At 38.1% G+C, this 18,755-nt stretch overlaps 1 protein-coding gene across 3 annotated transcripts in view; it reads left to right on the forward strand.

Moving 5' to 3' along the window:
* Positions 1-2,115: 2,115 nt before the first annotated feature.
* The window catches only part of SMCHD1 (structural maintenance of chromosomes flexible hinge domain containing 1), a 157,083-nt gene continuing 140,443 nt past the window's right edge, over positions 2,116-18,755 (forward strand). The window contains exons 1-5 of one of the 3 annotated variants that reach the window (XM_087869946.1): positions 2,116-2,671; positions 9,951-10,026; positions 10,914-11,075; positions 16,096-16,178; positions 16,823-16,953. In XM_087869946.1, the coding sequence (XP_087726072.1) occupies positions 2,495-2,671; positions 9,951-10,026; positions 10,914-11,075; positions 16,096-16,178; positions 16,823-16,953 (629 nt within the window). In that variant the 5' untranslated portion in view covers positions 2,116-2,494. Of the gene's footprint in view, positions 2,672-9,950; positions 10,027-10,913; positions 11,076-15,863; positions 16,007-16,095; positions 16,179-16,822; positions 16,954-18,755 lie in introns of those variants that run through there. The other 2 variants (XM_045781946.2, XM_087869947.1) reach the window with 2 other exon arrangements.

The raw sequence follows: 18,755 nt of genomic DNA on the forward strand, positions 1-18,755 counted from the left end.
TTAAACATAAGTTCTGATTGAGTTATGACTATGGAAATTTTTTCTAACATTTAGAAAAACTGCTCTTTAATGAGAGAGAGAGAATAATCTACCATGGTATCATATGTTCTTTTCTGATAAATGAAGTAACTACGGTAAGTTTTTATTTGTCCAAAGTAACCAGTCCTATTGACGCAAAAAACAAAAACAACACTTCCTTTGATACTACTCAAAATGAACAGATTAAATTTGATTTTCATTAGAATATAGTTATTCACATAAGTCATAGAACCAAGACATACATACATATATGTATGTGTATATATATATATATATATATATATATATGAAAGAGGCTGTTCAGATTGCCATACTGGCACATAAGACTGATTCAGACTTGACCTTTAAAAAGATACTATCAACGCTTCCACCAATAGTTTCCCATAATATTGTAGTACACTTCTCTGGCAGTTTTCTCTCTCTCCTCTTGGCAATTATCTTGAAATCTCTTCTAAAGGTATCTTGAAATTCTTCTAAAGATATGAAAAGAGTTTCTGTTTGTATCCACATATCTATACAATTTGGAATTACTGTACAGAGAAATGAGACATCGCCCTGATGAACTGGACCTAGTCTCAATTTGATGAAATGGTAAGGCAATTCATTTTACCCATTAACTAAGAATTTTACCCAATTTGTATTTTTCTTGAGCCATTCAAATCAAAGACTATTACATAATGGGATAGAAGGAAAAGGTCACATGAATTTGAGAGGTAAAACATGAAACATCAAAGAAATCCCATTGGAGTCAGAGGTTACTTTGGTCTGCCTTTCCCTACTTCTCCCTTCAGGAACAGGAATGGCATTTGGCCACAACTTGCCTCTTGCCAATTTATCCTTTACCATCTACTGCTCCATTCTCCCCACTTCCAGCCCTAATTATGTACCCCAGACATGACATGCCTTCACACTCTTGTTCCTACTGTGTTCTACCTTGAATATCATACATGTCTAGCCACTTTCCTCCCCCAAGATTCTGGAACATCTTTATATGGACAAGCAAATTTAAGTTTCTAACATACACAAATGATAAGAATCTATAAAATTAACCATGAAGGTCTTTTCAAACCTAGTAAAACAGAAAATATACTAAATAATTACTCAGACTTTTGGAGAATCGAAAAAATCCCTTAGTCAGCCTACCTTGGGCTTAGCAAATTTACATGTCACTCTCAGGTACAAAATATTCACTAGGTATTTTTAAGAAATGGAAGGTAAATGATTAGACGAGTCCTCTCAATAATGACACTTTTATTTGTTGAGTTAGGGCACTATGCACCCATGGTAAGGATATTTAATGAAACGCTATAATAAAGGCTTTTACCGAAAGAGTACTACTCTATATGAAGCATTTTGCTAAAATCACTTAGCTTAATCCTTTGGTGTAGGTGTTCTAATTCACAATTTTTAGCAACATGGCAACAGCGGTGGAGGTAAGGTCAAGTGGGAAGGTTTAAACACGGAGACACTTCAGGACCCTCGGAGGCCCCCTGAGGGAGGCCACGGTGACGTCACAGCATCTCGGTTCGGACGTTCTCAGGGACAAGCTTTGTCTCAGTGGCCTACACTGGAGCCCACATAAAATCACTAGCAAATGAGGTAGAAGAGGCGGCGCAGGGTGTCCGGGCCTCTGTTTTCTCCGCGTGGGGACACACGAGCCCGCTACGGAGGAAATCCCACCCAGCGAGGCCAGCAGGCCTGACGCTTCCCGCCGCCGCAGTCCCGCGACCCGGGCGCAGAGGCAGCATCCCTGGCCTGGGCACCACCGCCGCGGCGCCGGGAGCTCGAGGCCAGGCAGACTCGGTCGGGGGTCACGTTGAAGCTGGAAGGTACCAGGACCCTCTCGGCTGGCACAAAACCACCACTCCGAAGACACCCGCCGCGGGTCTCGGTACTAGCTCTCCCTCCTAGGCTTTGGGTCTTCCTCCAAGGGCGCAGGCGCCCGCAAGGAACCGCGTTTCCCTCGCAACTTCTCGAGGGCCAAAGGGGCGGGCCCTGGGCGGCAGGCGCTGAAGCCCCGCCCCGCCCGCGCGGCCTGCCGGATTCGCCCCGCCTCCTCTGCACCGCGGTCGGCCCTTCTTCCTTCTGCGCCACAGACCGGGGCGGTGGCCTTAGTGCCGGCTCGAGCAGCGAGGTTCGCGTGGGAGGCGGCGGGCGCAGCTTCGGGCCCTACGAAGAGGGCGCCGCGCGCCCCCTTCTCCCCGGGAGCGACGGGCCGCGGAAGTGACGTGTGCAAGAGCAGGAGCTCGTTTGAATCGGTTCCCGGGTGATCCTCGCGCTTGCCGCTGCTCGGCCGTCGCCTCCGCAGCTGAGGGAGGAGCTGCAGCGCGCCGGGCTAGAGGCCTCGCACCGCCCCGGGGGCTTGAGCTGAGAGCGCCGCGCGGAGTGTGCACCTCGGCCTTGAGCGCGCCCGCGGTAGACGCCGGCGCTGCGGTTTTTTCTCCTTTCCCCCAATATGGCAGCGGCGGGCGGCGGCGGGCCCTCGGTGGGGCCCGGAGAGGACGGCGGAGGCGACGGCTGCAGGACGGTGTACTTGTTTGACCGGCGCGAGGAGGAGTCCGAGCTCGGGGACCGGGTGCTGCAGGTCGAGGAGCGCTCGGACTACGCAAGGTTCCGCGCCTCTGTGTGTCAGGTACGCGAAGGGGCCAAGGAGGGATGCGCGGGTAGAGTTGGGTTGGGAGGGTGACGAGACACTCAAGTTGCTCACGAAGGGCAATAAACCTGTCACCTGGCGCTAGTTCTACGGCCTTGGCTTCTGTCTCCCGGGTGCCCGCCATGCCTGTGGCCCGGCGGCTGGAAGCTTTGGGCCGGTCCCAGGCTCGGCCTGGGAGTGCAGAGCCAGCATCTCCGTGGGCCTCCCCCTGCCCTTTTAGGGGGTCGGGGTGGGGGTGGTTCCCGCTGCCTAGGATTTCATACCTCGGGTTTAATTGGCCCGTGGCGACCTTAGTACTCTAAGGCCTTAGTACTCTAAACTCATCTTCCAGTAGGGAAAGCCACTTGTGTCTCTTCATGTGGAACTTTTTTTAAAATTACGAGCGTAGAGTTAGAACCCGATGGCTGTGTTAGGAGTGTTAAGATGGTGCAGAGTTCTGAAATTTCTGGAGTCGATTGAACTCAGGTTCATTAAATGATACCATAATTTCCCGGGTCGTCCTGTCAAGGAGGTTTGTAGGCCCGCCCTGGCGGGGTCCTTCCGTGGTGAAAACATTTGTCCCAGTGAGCTTCGCAGGTGGAAGCTGCCCTTCTGGTTTTCTGAACCCGAGCCCATGAGAGTTTTAGAACTAACTCGAGAGGTGTCTGTGGGTAGCTGTGGAACACCAAAGAAGGGTGTGTATGCCTGAGTACATGTATGTGTATGTGTGAGATAGATAAATGTGTGAATATATATATTTGTGTTATATGTATCTCCACTGTATTAGTTTGCATTAAAAATTAATGACTACGTAGGAAAAGCTACTTTAAACTGTGAAGAGTTTTATAGGTAGGAGGTGGAGGTGGTGCCTGAGCTTTAAAGAAGGGATATAGTCCTGTGCAGCGTTAACCACGTAAAGTTCTTTTTAAACTACAAAGAACACTTAGCTTCCAGGGAAAGAGAACTTTGTGTGAAGCATTGTTTTAACTTGAATAGGCTGATGATTTAGTACTGTTCTAGACACATAACTCTGTAGTTGCTGAAATAATTGATATCAAGACCTATAGAATAAAAGGGACTTGAGAGCAAGGACTTTGGCTTGTTCACAACTGTATTCCCAGTGTCTAGAACCGTGCCTGGCACATGGTAAATGTCGAAATTAGAATGAATGAGTGAAGAGACAAATGTATAAAGAGTGAATTCCTTCTATGCCTGGATATAGCAGATTCCCGTGTGTATATGAAAACCGAATGAATGAGTGCTCATCTTTATTGATGAATGTTTTCTATTCAAAACCACCCCCCCCCAAAAGGAAACCCTTTATGTTTGTTATTTTTATTGTTTAAAAGATCAGCACATTAAAGAAAATACGGAACCAGAGGGGAATATAAGTAAACCTTTTTTTCACTGTAAAATTTATAACTACTGGTAGCACTTGGGGTTATTTCTCTGCATCCTTACCCCAATTTTTTTATAGCTATTTTTTCACTTAACGTTGTTAGTATTTTTCTATTTTAATGCAAGTCTTCATAATCAAAGTTTGAAATGGTTTGTTTAGTACCACCGTTTACATAACCAGATCCCTTCTTTTTGTCTACATTTACATTACTTTCAATTTTAAGTGATGCCATGATAAACATCTTTGAATAATAGTCTTTTATTTCTCTTTAGTTTAGGCTCTTGACAGTGAAGTTCCTCCAAGGTCAGGAATATTTTTAAAGCACTTGATAGGTATTTTCAGGTTGGTTTTCAAAAAGGTCATACTAATTTACTCTCCATCTAGAAATAAATTGTCTTCTGTGAAAAGTCTCACTGTTAGATGGGGAAGTATTATTACAGAAGTGGAAACTTACTTTTGGAGATGGATGACTCACTTAAGTCAAACAGATAGTACAGTCTCAAATTAGGATTCAAACCCAGAACCCATATTCTTTCTGTTATACTACTTTGCCTCAAAATAAGTTGTAATAGGGAACATATATATTTATTCTATTCCTTCAATATGTATTTTATAAAGATTTTATTTATTTATTTGGTAGAAAGAGCAAGAGTGCATGCATGAGCCTGGGGGAGAGGGAGAGGGAGAAGCAGACTCCCGGCTGAGCAGGGAGCTCAAGGTGACCTCCATCCCAGGACCCCCAGATCACAACTGGAGCTGAAGGTGGATGCCTAACTGACTAAGCCACCCAGGTGCTCCATTCCTTCAGTATTTTAATTTGAAAATCAAGGAAAATATTTCTTTTGACTAATTCTTCTTCGCACTTCCTGCTGGAAGAGACAAAGGTTAAGTTTGATTAGAAGTGAGAGGGAAGAACTAGTAAGAAAAAAAATGGAAGGCTAACTTTTTTCAGAGAATTTACTTTCTAAAGCATCGTTAGATTATGTAACCTAATCCCGTAACCTTGTTTCCATTACCTACATGAACAACTGAATTAAATTACTGAATTAAGTCCAAGGTTATAAAGTTACTAAGCAGCGAAACTGGGATTAGAATCTATGTCTGTTTGATTCTGAAGCTTGTTATTTTTAGTTAAAAAAAAACCTCTGCAGTGCCCACACTATTTACTAAAGCCTTCATTTTCCGTGTGTGTGGGGGGTGGAGGAGGTAAAATAGTGCACTAAATTAAAGTTTTTCCTTAGAACTTAAACCAGCACGTGCTTGTAGTGCTAGAAAGCATTATGGATCTTAAGGAAAGAGTAGATCTGGAAGAACCCCTTAGTCCTGTGATAAGCAGCTATTGACTCACCTGAACACTTATGGCCTTGCAGAGTCAAAGATTAGAAGATGATTCATTTGGCTAGTTCTTAAGCTATATCCAGACATTAAGGGAAGTATGCAAACTTTTCCCTCCATCTCCATATTTGAGGAAGTGCCTACTTTTTCCTTTGTATGGTTTCACTATACCTTGTTTTTTTTTTTAATATTTTATTGATTTATTTGACAAGAAAGACAGCCAGCGAGAGAGGGAACACAAGCAGGGGCAGTGGGAGAGGACGAAGCAGGCTCCCAGCAGAGGAGCCTGACATGGGGCTCGATCCCAGAACGCCGGGATCACGCCCTGAGCCAAAGGCAGATGCTTAATGACTGTGCCACCCAGGCGCCCCTCATTATACCTTGTGACTGTACCATGGCACTTATACCATCGTACTTAAAAAAATTTTTTTTGCATGGTCCTTGAGGGCAGGAGCCTTACCTAATAGTTGGTTTATAGCTGTCTAGTTACATGAATCACTCTCTTCCTTTAAAAGAAACTTGTACTTAGGGTACATATATTAAAAATTCTAGGAGATGAGGGGTGCCTGGCTGGTTCAGTCTGTGGAACATGTGACTCTTGATCTTGAAGTTGTGGGTTTGAGCCCCATGTTGGATGTAGAGATTACTTAAAAATAAAATCTTAAAAAAAAATTCCAGAAAAGGAAGAAACATAAAAGTAGATACAGGAAGGATTAAGATAGTAACCTGAGGCGAGTTAACAAACTTTGATAATATCTTACACCATTGCTGAGCCATGAAATCAGTTTTTAGTTTCTCAGAGGTCAAAACAAAAGGACGGATAATTTATAGAAAAACTACAGTGTCTATAAAATAAAAACATTCCAAGTGCTAGTGAAGCAAATCTTTGACTTGAGAAAAATTTCTGTCCAGATTTCTTACAATTCCTGGTAAAATGGACAACATCCCTAAAGATAGGAAAGTCTGCTGCTTATTTCCTTTAACACAAGGTAGGATATATGTGTTATTTTGGGTAATGCAAGCTGCTTTAACCAGTAACCACTCAATTTTTTTTTTTTTTTTTTTTTTAGAGATTTCTCACTCAAGTGCAATATGGGTGTTCCTGGTCTGTGGGTGATTCAGGGACAAAACCATTGGATATTTTGTCAAAGGACAAATCATTAAAGGCTAGTTTGCAGAGTTTCAGAGCAGTGCATTGAAGGATATAGTTTCTGGCTTAATCCATGGATGAACTTTAAAGTATTTGAAGATTTTATGGACTACAATTTAGTTAGCCCTTTATAGATATTTCTTAAACTTGGCTTTTGAGAGAAGTTGGGCAGCAGGTAGTTTGAAGCTGACCTAAAGAGATGGCAGGTAATTTTTATTACCCATTAAAGGCACTTTCATCTTCATTACCAATTAACCCAGAAAAAGATGGGACCAAAGTGCTCTTATAAAAATGAAAAAAACCTAATCAAGGCTATTGCCCAGATAGAATGTTATCCTGCTTTCGCGTAGGGAAAGGCAGAGAAAGTATATCTATATTTAAGGCCAGGTTAATATAAACACATGAAAGATTTTAGTTTATGTCTGATAATATAGAATTTAGACTAAAAATATGGAGAGAAAAGGGTATGCCATCTTAAAAAAAAGCATAATGAGTAATTAAAAATATTTAATTTATATTTGTCAAATACCAGGCTTTTAAATATTCGGAAATATATGAATTCAAGAAATAATTTTTATATAGAATTATAGGTAAAGAAAAAAGATAGCTTAGTATCTTAATTGAATAATAACAGGTTATTGGAGAAGAGTGTATGAAATAATTAGATATAAATATTTTTCAGATATACATAGATCTTAAAAATTCAACTTGGCACATAGTTTTTTCAGTAACTGTAAGAACAGATTTTTTTTACAGGATACATAAGCTCATCTAACAATTGGGACACTAGAAATAAAGTAGTACTAGCTAAAAAATAAAGACTCAATACACAAAATCCTGATAAAGTTCTGTAAAAACAGTTTTTATTTGTTAAGTACAGTTTTCTTCCCCATCGGTTTATATCTGTAGCTTCATTTCTTAGTATGGCATTGCGTGGGAGATGATTATCTTTAGTTTTAGTAAAGTATACCAGATTGCTCTTCAATATAGTTGTACTGATTTTCAGTCTTCTCAGCAGTGTGTAAGGTCCAATTTCCCTATAGGGAGGCCTGTACTTTATATTATCAGGACTTAAAATTTTTGTCATCTCATGGGAATGATAAGTTATTTTAATTTCTCTACTAACTAGTGAAGATGAGCATCTTTTGTATTTTCTAGTTTTTTCCTTTATGGCTTGCAGTTCTTATATATTTTCTTATATATTTTCAGAAATTCTTTTCTCAAAATTATTCCCCTATGTGTTCCTCCAAAATTTTGGGTTAATATGCAGCACCTTTAATTCTCCTGGCATTTCTTTTTGTGTATGTTGAGATGGGGATTTTATTTTGTCTATTTTTATGCAGTAACTAACTGTTTCAGTGTCATTCATTGAAATTATTCTTTCTCCACCAATATATAATGTCACCTCCTGTTTGACAAGATCTTCATGTATATATATGAGGGTCTGTTTCAGGGTCCACTGTTCTCTTCCACTGATCTATTTATTATAGTATATTTTACATTACAAATTTTTTCTTATGAAAAGTTTCAAACATCTATAAAGAGATAATAGTATAATGAGCCCACATTGACTCATCATCCAGATTCAACAGTTAACCAAGTATTTACCACACAAGCATCATTTTTGTCTTTTGTAGCATATTCCAGTTCTTGGTTCACTTCACTCCTGTATATTTCACATGTATTTCTGTGATCATACTATCAAAATTAACATCTTAAAATATCATCTAATAGCTTAGTCCATATTTAGATATCTGTCTCAAAATGTCTTTTTATAGTTTGTTTAAATCAGGATTCCAACTGGGTCATCAAATGTCAAATTTGGTTTTTTATGCATCTTAATGCTTTTAAAATTTAGGGCATTTGAGCAAAACCCTCTCTTTTCCCCAATCTCCTTATTTTTCCTGACATTGGCCTGTTGAAGAAATCAAGTAGGTTTTTCTTTAATAGTGCACGTTCTGGATTTGTCTGTGCTCCTTTATTGTGTAACTTGTTCTATTTCCATATATCCTGTAAACAAGTTATTTTTAAAGGTTTATAAACAAAATTTAGGCTCACCTTCTTTGATGTATGGAGGCAAAGAATACTACATAGGTGGTGCTGGTACTTTATGTTCTGTCATATCAAGAGGCATGTAATAAATGGGTATTTCTCCCCCCTTAGCAATGCTACGATCCTATCAGTGGAATTCAGGTAGTTTCAGCTGGATTCCTCCATAATAAAAGTTTGAGCTGATGGTTCATCTATTGATGGTGGTACTCTGATTGCTGTTCCTCTTATTTTATTAGCTAGAGTTCTCTAAAGAACAGCTTTGCCTCATCAAGTAGAGCCATTTGGTTACCTGTAACTACAGTTGGTATAAAACAGCAGGATAAATGCTTTATTCTTTTTCTTAATTAGTGTTCGGAATAAGGAGTTGGTGCCCTAATTAGTTTCAGTAGGAACCAATAGGGTTTAGTATAGCTATTGAAGATTTGAGTATCTTTAGTCTAGATTTCTTTTAGTTGTCTTTGGTGGTAAGGTTGGTCTAAGATTAGTCCATCATTACCTGAAGCAGAAGTTGGTCTTTTCACTTAACTGTACATTGTTTAATTTTAGAAAGAGCATATGTCTCTTAATTTGAAAGATATATAAAATTTTAATGAAAACGTTAACTCATTTTTCTAATTCTCATTTTTTGATTAGTTGTAAAATTTCAGTTTTTTGTGTTCGTTGGATGTTTGTTTGTATTTTCTCCTTTTGATTGTTCATCATTTTTTGCTCTTTCTCTTTGTTGATCTTCATCTTGTTTTGTGAAGGCTTTTTGTTTCCTAAGGATGCTAACTCTGTCTCTTGTTGCAGTTCCCTCTCATAATTTATAATTTGCCTTAATTTTTAAAAGTTATTCTGTTGGAAGGGGTTATAATAGGTAAAAAATTCTTTAATACAGAAAATCCTGCATAGCATGGCTGTCCTTATCTCAGTGTTATAAAATATTAACCTCTATTTTTTTCTAGTACTTTTGTTTTTATATATTTAAATATTTAATCTATATGAACATAGGTGTTAATGATTTGCTCCAGATAAATTTACTTATGTATTGACATGAAATAGGAGGCCCTGTTCATATTAAAACCCTTTAGAAAATGTTCCACCTAATCATCATGTTCCTAGGTGACTTAATGTGAGAAGCAGAAAAAACAACCTTGCTAAGCAAATAGGTAATTAATAGATAGAGCTGTGCTTAATTATGCAGAGGAAAAATGTTAAAGTATTGAGACTTAGACTTTTTAGGTAAATGTAGTAACTGTTACAAGATTATGATACACTATTGATATTTTCATATTCTTATAAACTTGAATGCATATTTATTTCTTTTGTGTAATAATTGATTTTATTCCTGTTATTTTGGATAGACACTTGGCATTTCACCTGAAGAGAAATTTGTTATTACAACAACAAGTAGGAAAGAAATTACCTGTGATAATTTTGGTAAGCAGCGTTTAATTGATGCCTTTGTATTTAATATGTTCTAGTACATCATAGGGCAATAACTTTTTCATTATACAGATAAGTATCTAAAACTATTGATAATTTTGGTTACTTTCTTGGGATGAAGGGGGAAACTATATATGCATAGTTTGTGCAGAGGTCATATTTTTTCTTTTTTCTTTTTTTTTTTTTAAGATTTATATATTTTAGCACACACCTTCCATTGGGGGGAGGGGCCGATGTGGGGGGAGAGAATCTCCAGCAGACTTCCCACAGAGCATGGAGCCCAACTTGGCGCTTGATCTCACCACCCTGAGATCATGACCTGAGCTGATATCAGGAGTCAAATGCTTAACCGACTGAGCCACCCAGGCACACCGAGGTCCTATTTTTAAAACAAGATTATAGAAATATAGTTATCAGTTATGGCTGCAGAAGATGAGATGTTCTATAACACCTGGTCACATTTTTTTTACATGGGCCCTCAAGAAGTTAATTCTCACGAACTTGGATTCTTCCGTTATATATATTTTTAAAATCAAATTAGATTCCAGGACCTGCCAGGTTTTCATGCATGATTCCTTTTGAGTTTAATCCTACTTCTCCATTCATGTTAATGCCACTCTAATGCAGTTCCTCATCTGATTTCCTGTGGTTGTTTAACTTTTTAAAATTGAGTGTTTCAGATGAGTGGAAGTATTTGGGCCTATTCCACTATACTATCCTTAATAAAACACACCTGAATTTATAGATAGATCCATTGTTTGAGGGTTTGCCTGTACCATCTTTAAAGATATCTTAGAGATACAATTTGCATATTCAAAATTATAAATCCATTGTGTTTTTGATGCTAGTGTAGCACTTAAGATATTACTTCTTAATTACAGATGACACTGTTAAAGATGGAGTCACTCTATACCTGCTACAGTCAGTCAATCAGTTACTACTAACAGCTACAAAAGAACGAATTGACTTCCTACCTCACTATGACACACTGGTTAAAAGTGGCATGTATGAATATTATGCAAGCGAAGGACAAAATCCTTTGCGTAAGTATTACATTTATACTGGTTTTGACAAACTATTTCTCTCTTTTATCCCTTGACCACGTGTCACATTCCTTCACTGTTTGAAAATTCTCTTTCTACTTTAATTAGAAGATTATGACTCGTCATTGTGAACTTCCTTACTTCAGCCTCTTACATTATTGTTCATCACAATATGTTTCTTTTTCTCAGTCATCTTCAGAGTAAAGATACCTCTCCTTTAAAACTAACCTATTATAATTCATTCCATTTTAACGCATAAGAAATGTACCTACCGATCTTTCCATCTCCTGTGTACTCTGATTTATTCTTCCTGGCCTCCTGTAGATGTCTCCCAATTGAGAAAATATTTTTTTTACCTTGCAAATTTCTGTAGCTGAACTATACAAGTAAGTGGTTTGTGTTCTGGTCTCCATTTCTTTATTATTTCTTTCCACCTTCACTTCTCACAAGTTTTTATCGTACCTTTGGACTGTTTGCTAGTGATCTTTACAAATCAGTTGATTTAGAAAGTCTTTTCTATCTGGACCCTGCCAAAGTGTTTAAAACTACTAAGATGTTCATTATAAACTTCATTAAAAATATTTTTCTTATGGCATATGTATTATAGTTTGTAGGAAATTAGAAGACGTAGATAAGCAGAAAGAACATAAAGAACATCGTGACTCTACCACCCAGATAGAACCTCCACTTATACTTTGGTGTTTATCATTTCAGACCCTTTTATATATTTTTTCTTTTTAGTGGTTTTATATGGAGCATACTTCTTTAACCAACTTTTTTGTTTAAAATAAAATGAACATCTTTAATATATATGCCAGTGTATATTTGTTTTTAGTGTTTATGTAGTATTTATATAACAGACATTTTTTGAACAGTGTTCTTTTAGACATTTAGGTTGTTTTCAGTCTTTTTTATTGTTACACATGACTATTCTTTTGTCTAAATCATTGTACACACCCTCACCCTAAGTACTAGTAGTATTACTGTCAGTCGCTGTGCCATGCACCATGCCAAGTTCTTTATGAACATTATCTCATTTAATCCTTAATCCAGTGTGGTAACTAATGTTATGTAATGACCCTACTTTGCAGAAGAAACCTGAGGCTAAGAGATTTTAGGTAGCTTGACAAAGGCCACGGTGGTTAGTAAGTATTGGAGCCAGAGTTTGAACCCTAGCAGAGGAATTACAGAGCTTGAATTCCTAGCCAGTCTACTCTTTACCTCTGATACTGTTCCTTATATACATGAAAGCTCCCATCTTATTTCTCACATCATATTCTTCTTTCACCAGCTTCCACCCAGTTTTTTGCTCCTGTTTACAACAGCAAAACTCCTCAAAAGAGTTGACTGTATTTACTTTCAGCAGTGGTGCTCCTTTTCCCATTCTCTCTTATTCACTGTCTTGTACTTACTCTTTGAGGGTCACTGGTGGCTAAAGCCAGTGATCAGCTTTCAGTTCCCATTTTACTCAAGCTATTGACACAATATATCACTTTTCTTCCTCGATAAAATAGTCTTCACTTGGCTTTTGAGAAATCATACTCCTGTTTTGTTTCTACCTCACTGGCTGCCTTCTTTCTGCTCTTCTCTTCCCATCTTTTTCTTTCTTTTTTTTTAATTGAGATATAATTGACCTTCCTTCTCAACCTTAATATTGAAGAGTCTCACAGCTTAGTCCTTGGTCCCTTAACCTCTCTTACCTCCTTGGTGATCTTGTGCAGTGTCATGGTTCTAAATGCCATCGTTATGGCAGTGACTCCTCAATGGTGGAAGTGGTCCTTTTTTTTTTTTTTTTTAAGATTTTATTTATCCATTTAGAGAGAGTGCCTGAGTGAGGGGAAGGGGCAGAGAGAAAGGGAGAGAGAGAGAGTATCTCAAGCAGACTCCATGCTGAACGTGGAGCCAGACATGAGGCTTATCTCATGACCGTGAGATCATGACATCAGCCGAAATCAAGAATCAGATGCTTAACTGAGTCATCCAGGTGCCCCAGAAATGGTAATTTTTAGTCAAATATTGAAAGTATTGCCAGACTTACCTCCTGAATTCCAATTTTGTCTGTCCAGCTGCTCATGTGGTATCTCCATTCGCATATCTTAAGATGGGAACCCTGATCTGTTCACTGAATCCTAACTACACATAATTTTCCCATCCAAACTGATTATCGCTCTTTTCTTTTAGTTGCTTAGGCCAAAAATCAAATTGATTCTTCTTTGTCTCATACCTTTCATTCAGTCTGTAAGAAAATCTGATTGGCACTATCTTCAGTATTTATGTAGAAATGACCATTTCTTTTTTTTTTTTTTTTAAAGATTTTATTTATTTATTTGACAGAGATAGAGACAGCCAGCGAGAGAGGGAACACAAGCAGGGGGAGTGGGAGAAGAAGAAGCAGGCTCGTAGTGGAGGAGCCTGATGTGGGGCTCGATCCCATAACGCCGGGATCACGCCCTGAGCCGAAGGCAGATGCTTAACCGTTGTGCCACCCAGGCGCCGCAGAAATGACCATTTCTTACCACTTCTGTTTCTTTAAAACCTGATCTTGAGAAATCATCACCTCAGTTATATAATGGATTCTTAATTCATCTCTCATTTCATGCCTTTCCACATAAGGTTTGAGAAGTCAGATATTTACTCTTCTACTGAAAACACTGATAGCTACCCATTTCACTGAGAATAAAAGCCGAGGCCTTTCTAATTATCTATATGTAGCTCTGCTTTGTTTACTCTCTGCCTTTGTTCTGCAACTTTTCCTTTTTGCTTTTTCACTGCGGTACCAGCAATATACTCAGCTTAGGGCCCTCTGCCTCTTTGCCCAGATAGTCCCTGTCTCATTCCCTCACCTCTTTCAAGTCTTGTTTATCTGTTACCTTCTCAACAAAAATTAACCTTGATCGCCCTGTTTAAGATTGCAGCTGTGTTCCCTCTGTGACTTTTACTGTTATTTGATCCCTTTTTTCCTGCTCTTTCTTTTCTCCATCACATATACTACCATCTAACATGCTAAGGAGTTGTTAATTATGATTACATTTCATTTTCCATCTTTCTCATTGTTTTTCCATCCTTCTAACTAGAATGTTAACTCCACAAGAATAGGACTCTTATCTGTTTTGTTCTGTTCCTAGAAAATGCCTGAAAATGGTAAGTATTTAAATATTTGCATATTGAATGAATCTTTAATTTTTCTCTGGGGATAGATTTCTAAATGTGTAATCATGGAGTCAGTAGATACATTCATTTTTAAGACTTTTGATATATATATATATCAAATATATATATATCAAATATATATATATCAAATATATATATATCAAATATATATATATAACATTTCCACATTAGTTGTACCAGTTTTCATTCCTGCTGTCATTATATGAACAAGCAGAAAATCTCCTTGTTTAAGCTCTTGCTTTGATTACTGTGATTTTTACACTACATTCCTAGGTCTTTCCCTGCTTTTGTTTCATTTGCCTTTAGTGCTGCTTTTGGTTATTCTTTTTTTTTTTTTTTTTAGAGTTTTATTTATTTATTTATTTGATAGAGAGACAGCCAGTGATAGAGGGAACACAAGCAAGGGGAGTGGGAGAGGAAGAAGCAGGCTCCCAGCAGAGCAGGGAGCCCGATGCGGGGCTCGATCCCAGAATGGTGGGGTCATGCCCTGAGCTGAAGGCAGACGCTTAACGACTGAGCCGTCCAGACGCCCCTGCTTTTGGTTATTCTTGACCATATGGTGGATATCTTTTTAAGTCATGCTGTTCTTTTTTAAATACTTTTCTCTTAATGAGCTGATCCAAGACTTAACTAATCTGTCAATGAAGCAGAAAACCTTATCTCTGGCTGTTTTTATTCTCTGAAGCCTGGTATCTGTTCTCGCCCCTTTGGAACACCTCTTCTACTCATTGAGCTTTGATAGAGTAGTAGGGCTTCACATCTAAAACGGAGTGTTTTCTTTCTTCCCCTCTCAATTTTTGCTTCATGAGAAATATGACGATTTATCCTATTTGGTCAAAGACTCAAAACCGTCTTGGATTCCTTCCTTCCTTCCTCACTCTCCTTCTCTCTCCCCTCCCTTCCCCCCTTCCTTTGTAATTTTTTATCTAAGCAGATACCAGATTCTAATAATTTCTTCCCTCTAAATTTCTCTTACCTCTTTTTTGCCTCCATTTCCTTCTCTATTTTCTAGACTTAATACCATTGGCCAGATCCTTATATCTGATTTGTGGTAACTTCTTTCTAGTGTATAAACATAGCCATCCCGTAAGTGTTCGGAGTGTGGAATGCTTGCTGGGGTGCTGCTCTGGATTAATTACAGTGTTAGTTGGGTTGCACTTCAGTGGCAGTAAGAGACATAAATTTGGTGTGTTCCCCTTTTTAATTAAGGAAATAAAAGTGGGAAGTTTGAGTAGTGACCTTGAAGAAAGGAGAATATTGGTTAATAATACTGAGCCAGTGATACGTTGAATATCAAGTTGGTTGTGTAGTAGGAAATAATTAGTTCTTTGTCAGACAGACATGTTCTGCCATTTGATAAGTTGCCGTTAATCATAAGATTTCTATATCTAAATTAGTTCTTAATAGACACTTTCATAGTTGCTTTGTATTTGCAACCCCCACCCCTCCCCGTCTCTAAATGTGTTTACTTTTGACTTGTGCATGATGTATTACATACCACGAACTAGTATTTGATTTTATGGTTATGGTCTTCTGTTTGTCTCCTATGTCTGTATGTCTGTCTTTAGATTATAAACTCCTTGAAGCCAGGAGTCATGGCTGGCTGACTCATGCCGTATAGTGCCTTACAAGTACTGGTTGATGACTGCTTTTTAATGCTGGTGGTGATTGGTGATGATGCCTTTATTATGTATTATATCATTAGGATCATGATAATACTTTAATTCTAGCTCTTTGGAAAATAAAAGTGATGGCTTAAGGTACTTCAGAGTTTCTTCTATTTTGAACTTTTAAATGAAGTATTTGGGAGGGAAAAGTTAAGCAGTAATGTCTTCTCATTCTCTTTCAGCATTTGCTCTTGCAGAATTAATTGACAATTCATTGTCTGCTACTTCTAGAAACACTGGTGTTAGAGGAATACAGATCAAATTGGTAAGAAAATTATACTATAAAGAAATTTAATTTTTCTTTTTATAAAAGTACTACAAGTCCATTGGAAAAATTAGAAAATAAAGAAAACTAAAAGTAGAAATAATTATCTGATGTCTCTTCATTGTTACATTTTTATGTGCCCTTTTTTCTGTGTATATATGTATACATGTATGTGTGATCATAGTGTACATTGTTTTTTTGTGATCATCTGCTTTCTCTTGACAGTACATTGTAGACATTTGTCATATCATGAATATTCTGCAGTATAATGTTCCATTGTTACAGTTTCATTTATTGACTATATTATAAATTATGTAGTCTATTATTATTGAAGATTTAGAATTTTTTCTACATTTTTGCCATTGTAAACCATGCTGGCATGAACATCCTTATAGGTCTTTACATGTCTGTAATTAGTTCCTTAAGCTAACTTCTGAGAAATGGAATTTCTGGATTAAAGGGATTAAAGGACATGAATTCTAAGGCCTTTGATTTATACAGGTGATGTACCTTTTAGTAAGTTGTAATACATTTACACTTCCACCAGCAGTGTATGAGTGAACCCATTTAATTCTTTAATATTTAACTTTTTATATTTTTGATATTGATTTGACTTTTCCTGTCTTTTTGAACTTATTTCATAGCTTTTTGATGAAACACAAGGAAAACCTGCCGTTGCAGTGATAGATAATGGAAGAGGAATGACCTCTAAACAGCTTAACAACTGGGCCGTGTATAGGTTGTCAAAATTTACAAGACAAGGTGACTTTGAAAGGTTAGAAAACCTTATTCACTTTCTTGATGGGTAGCTGGGAATTTTAATAAGGATAAAAACTCTAATATTTCTTCAGTTATGTGTGGTACATTGGAGCTTTTGATATTACCAGTGTATATGTTATCAGCATATATACTTAGATTTTTTATATAATAAAATGTTTATTATCAATACTTAGAAATAGTCAAAACTACATAATATTATGCCCTTCCACTGAAGAATCCTTTTTGTATTTTCTAAAATATGTAGGAGTTATGTCTTAAATACTTTGGAATCTTCCCCCTTCCCTTACTAAAGTTGGATGAGAGCTTTGTGGCCTCTCGACCAGTAGGATGGTTTTATTTACTAATTTTTTTTAAAGATTTTATTTATTTGAGAGAGAGAGAGAGCACGAGTGGGGCGAGGGGCAGAGGGAGAAGCAGACTCTTTGCTGAGCAGGGAGCCCAATGTGGGGCTCAATTTCGGGACCCCGAGATCATGACCCAAGCCAAAGGTAGATGTTTAACCAAGCCACCCAGGTGCCCCAGGAGGATGGTTTTAAACTAAGCTTTAGCAATTACCTGATGCCACTTGCAAAGCGTCTAATGAACCACACTTGTTCTGTTGAGCTCATTGTTGCTCTGCTTTCAGGGCTCTGCTTTTTCTTTTCTTTTCTTTTTTTTTTAAAGATTTTATTATTTTAGGGGCCCTGGGTGGCTCAGTTGGTTAAGCATCTGCCTTTGGCTTGGGTCATGATCTCGGGGTCCTGGGATCGAGCCTTGCATCAGGCTCCCTGCTCAGCAGGGAGTCTCCTTCTCCCTTGCCCTCTGCCCCTCCCCTGGTTGTGCCCTGTCTCTCTCTGAAATAAAGAAATAAATAAAAATCTTAAATAAAAATAAAAGATTTTATTTATTTGAGAGAGAGTGTGGAGGGGAGGAACAGAGGGAGAGGGACAAGCCGACTCCACACTGAGTGCAGAGCCTGACACAGGGCTCAATCCCATAACCCTGAAACTGTGACCTGAGCCGAAATCAAGAGTCAGGCACTCAAGTGACTGAGACACCCAGACGCCCTTCAGGGCTCTGCTTTATAAAATATTCATAGCTGTTGGGGAATAGAGTCTAGTCAGGACTTTTGTATGAGAATATGCTTGTAGAAAATACCCTGAATGAGAATGCCATAGGGGAACAAAATATACTAGAAGTTGTCAGGGATATAAAGATTTAGGTCTTTGGGATAATAACTGATTCTAGTAAGAGTTATGACCCACACGTCTTTTGCTATTTTTAGCTATGTTGTGTACTTTGGGTAACATACTTGGGAAGGATCTGTTGGTATTCTTACTAAGTAATATTCGTTCACATCCTGTTTTGCTCTTTGTTATGTCAAGGAGAATCACCCAAATTTAAGGATCAATCTTAACAATCTTAAAAACTAATATAGTTAGCACAGAAAATTCCCACAGAATTTTTATCAAATTTGTAGACTTACAGTGTCATGTTGAGAGGCAATATAATGAAGAAGAGCTCTGAAATCATTTGGCCTCGTTTGAATCTAGCCTTAATAGTTGTATGACATTGGTGAAGGTATTTTACTTCTCTAAGTTTCAGTTTACATATCTGCAAAATGTGGATAATACCTCAGAAGGTTTTGTGAGAACCAAATTTGTTAGTACATGGTGTAAAATCCATAGGATAGAGCCTGGCCTATAGTAAGCAGTCAGTAAATATTATATAAACTATCATTTTAGTTGCTACTTTCTTATTCTTAGCCTCAGATTTTTCTATAACCATTCTTCATCGTTATGAGTACATGCCATTTCA

The sequence above is a fragment of the Ursus americanus genome, chromosome 19, assembly GCF_024610735.1.
Source record: "Ursus americanus isolate L20-20 chromosome 19, mUrsAme1.1.p, whole genome shotgun sequence".
NCBI lineage: Eukaryota > Metazoa > Chordata > Mammalia > Carnivora > Ursidae > Ursus > Ursus americanus.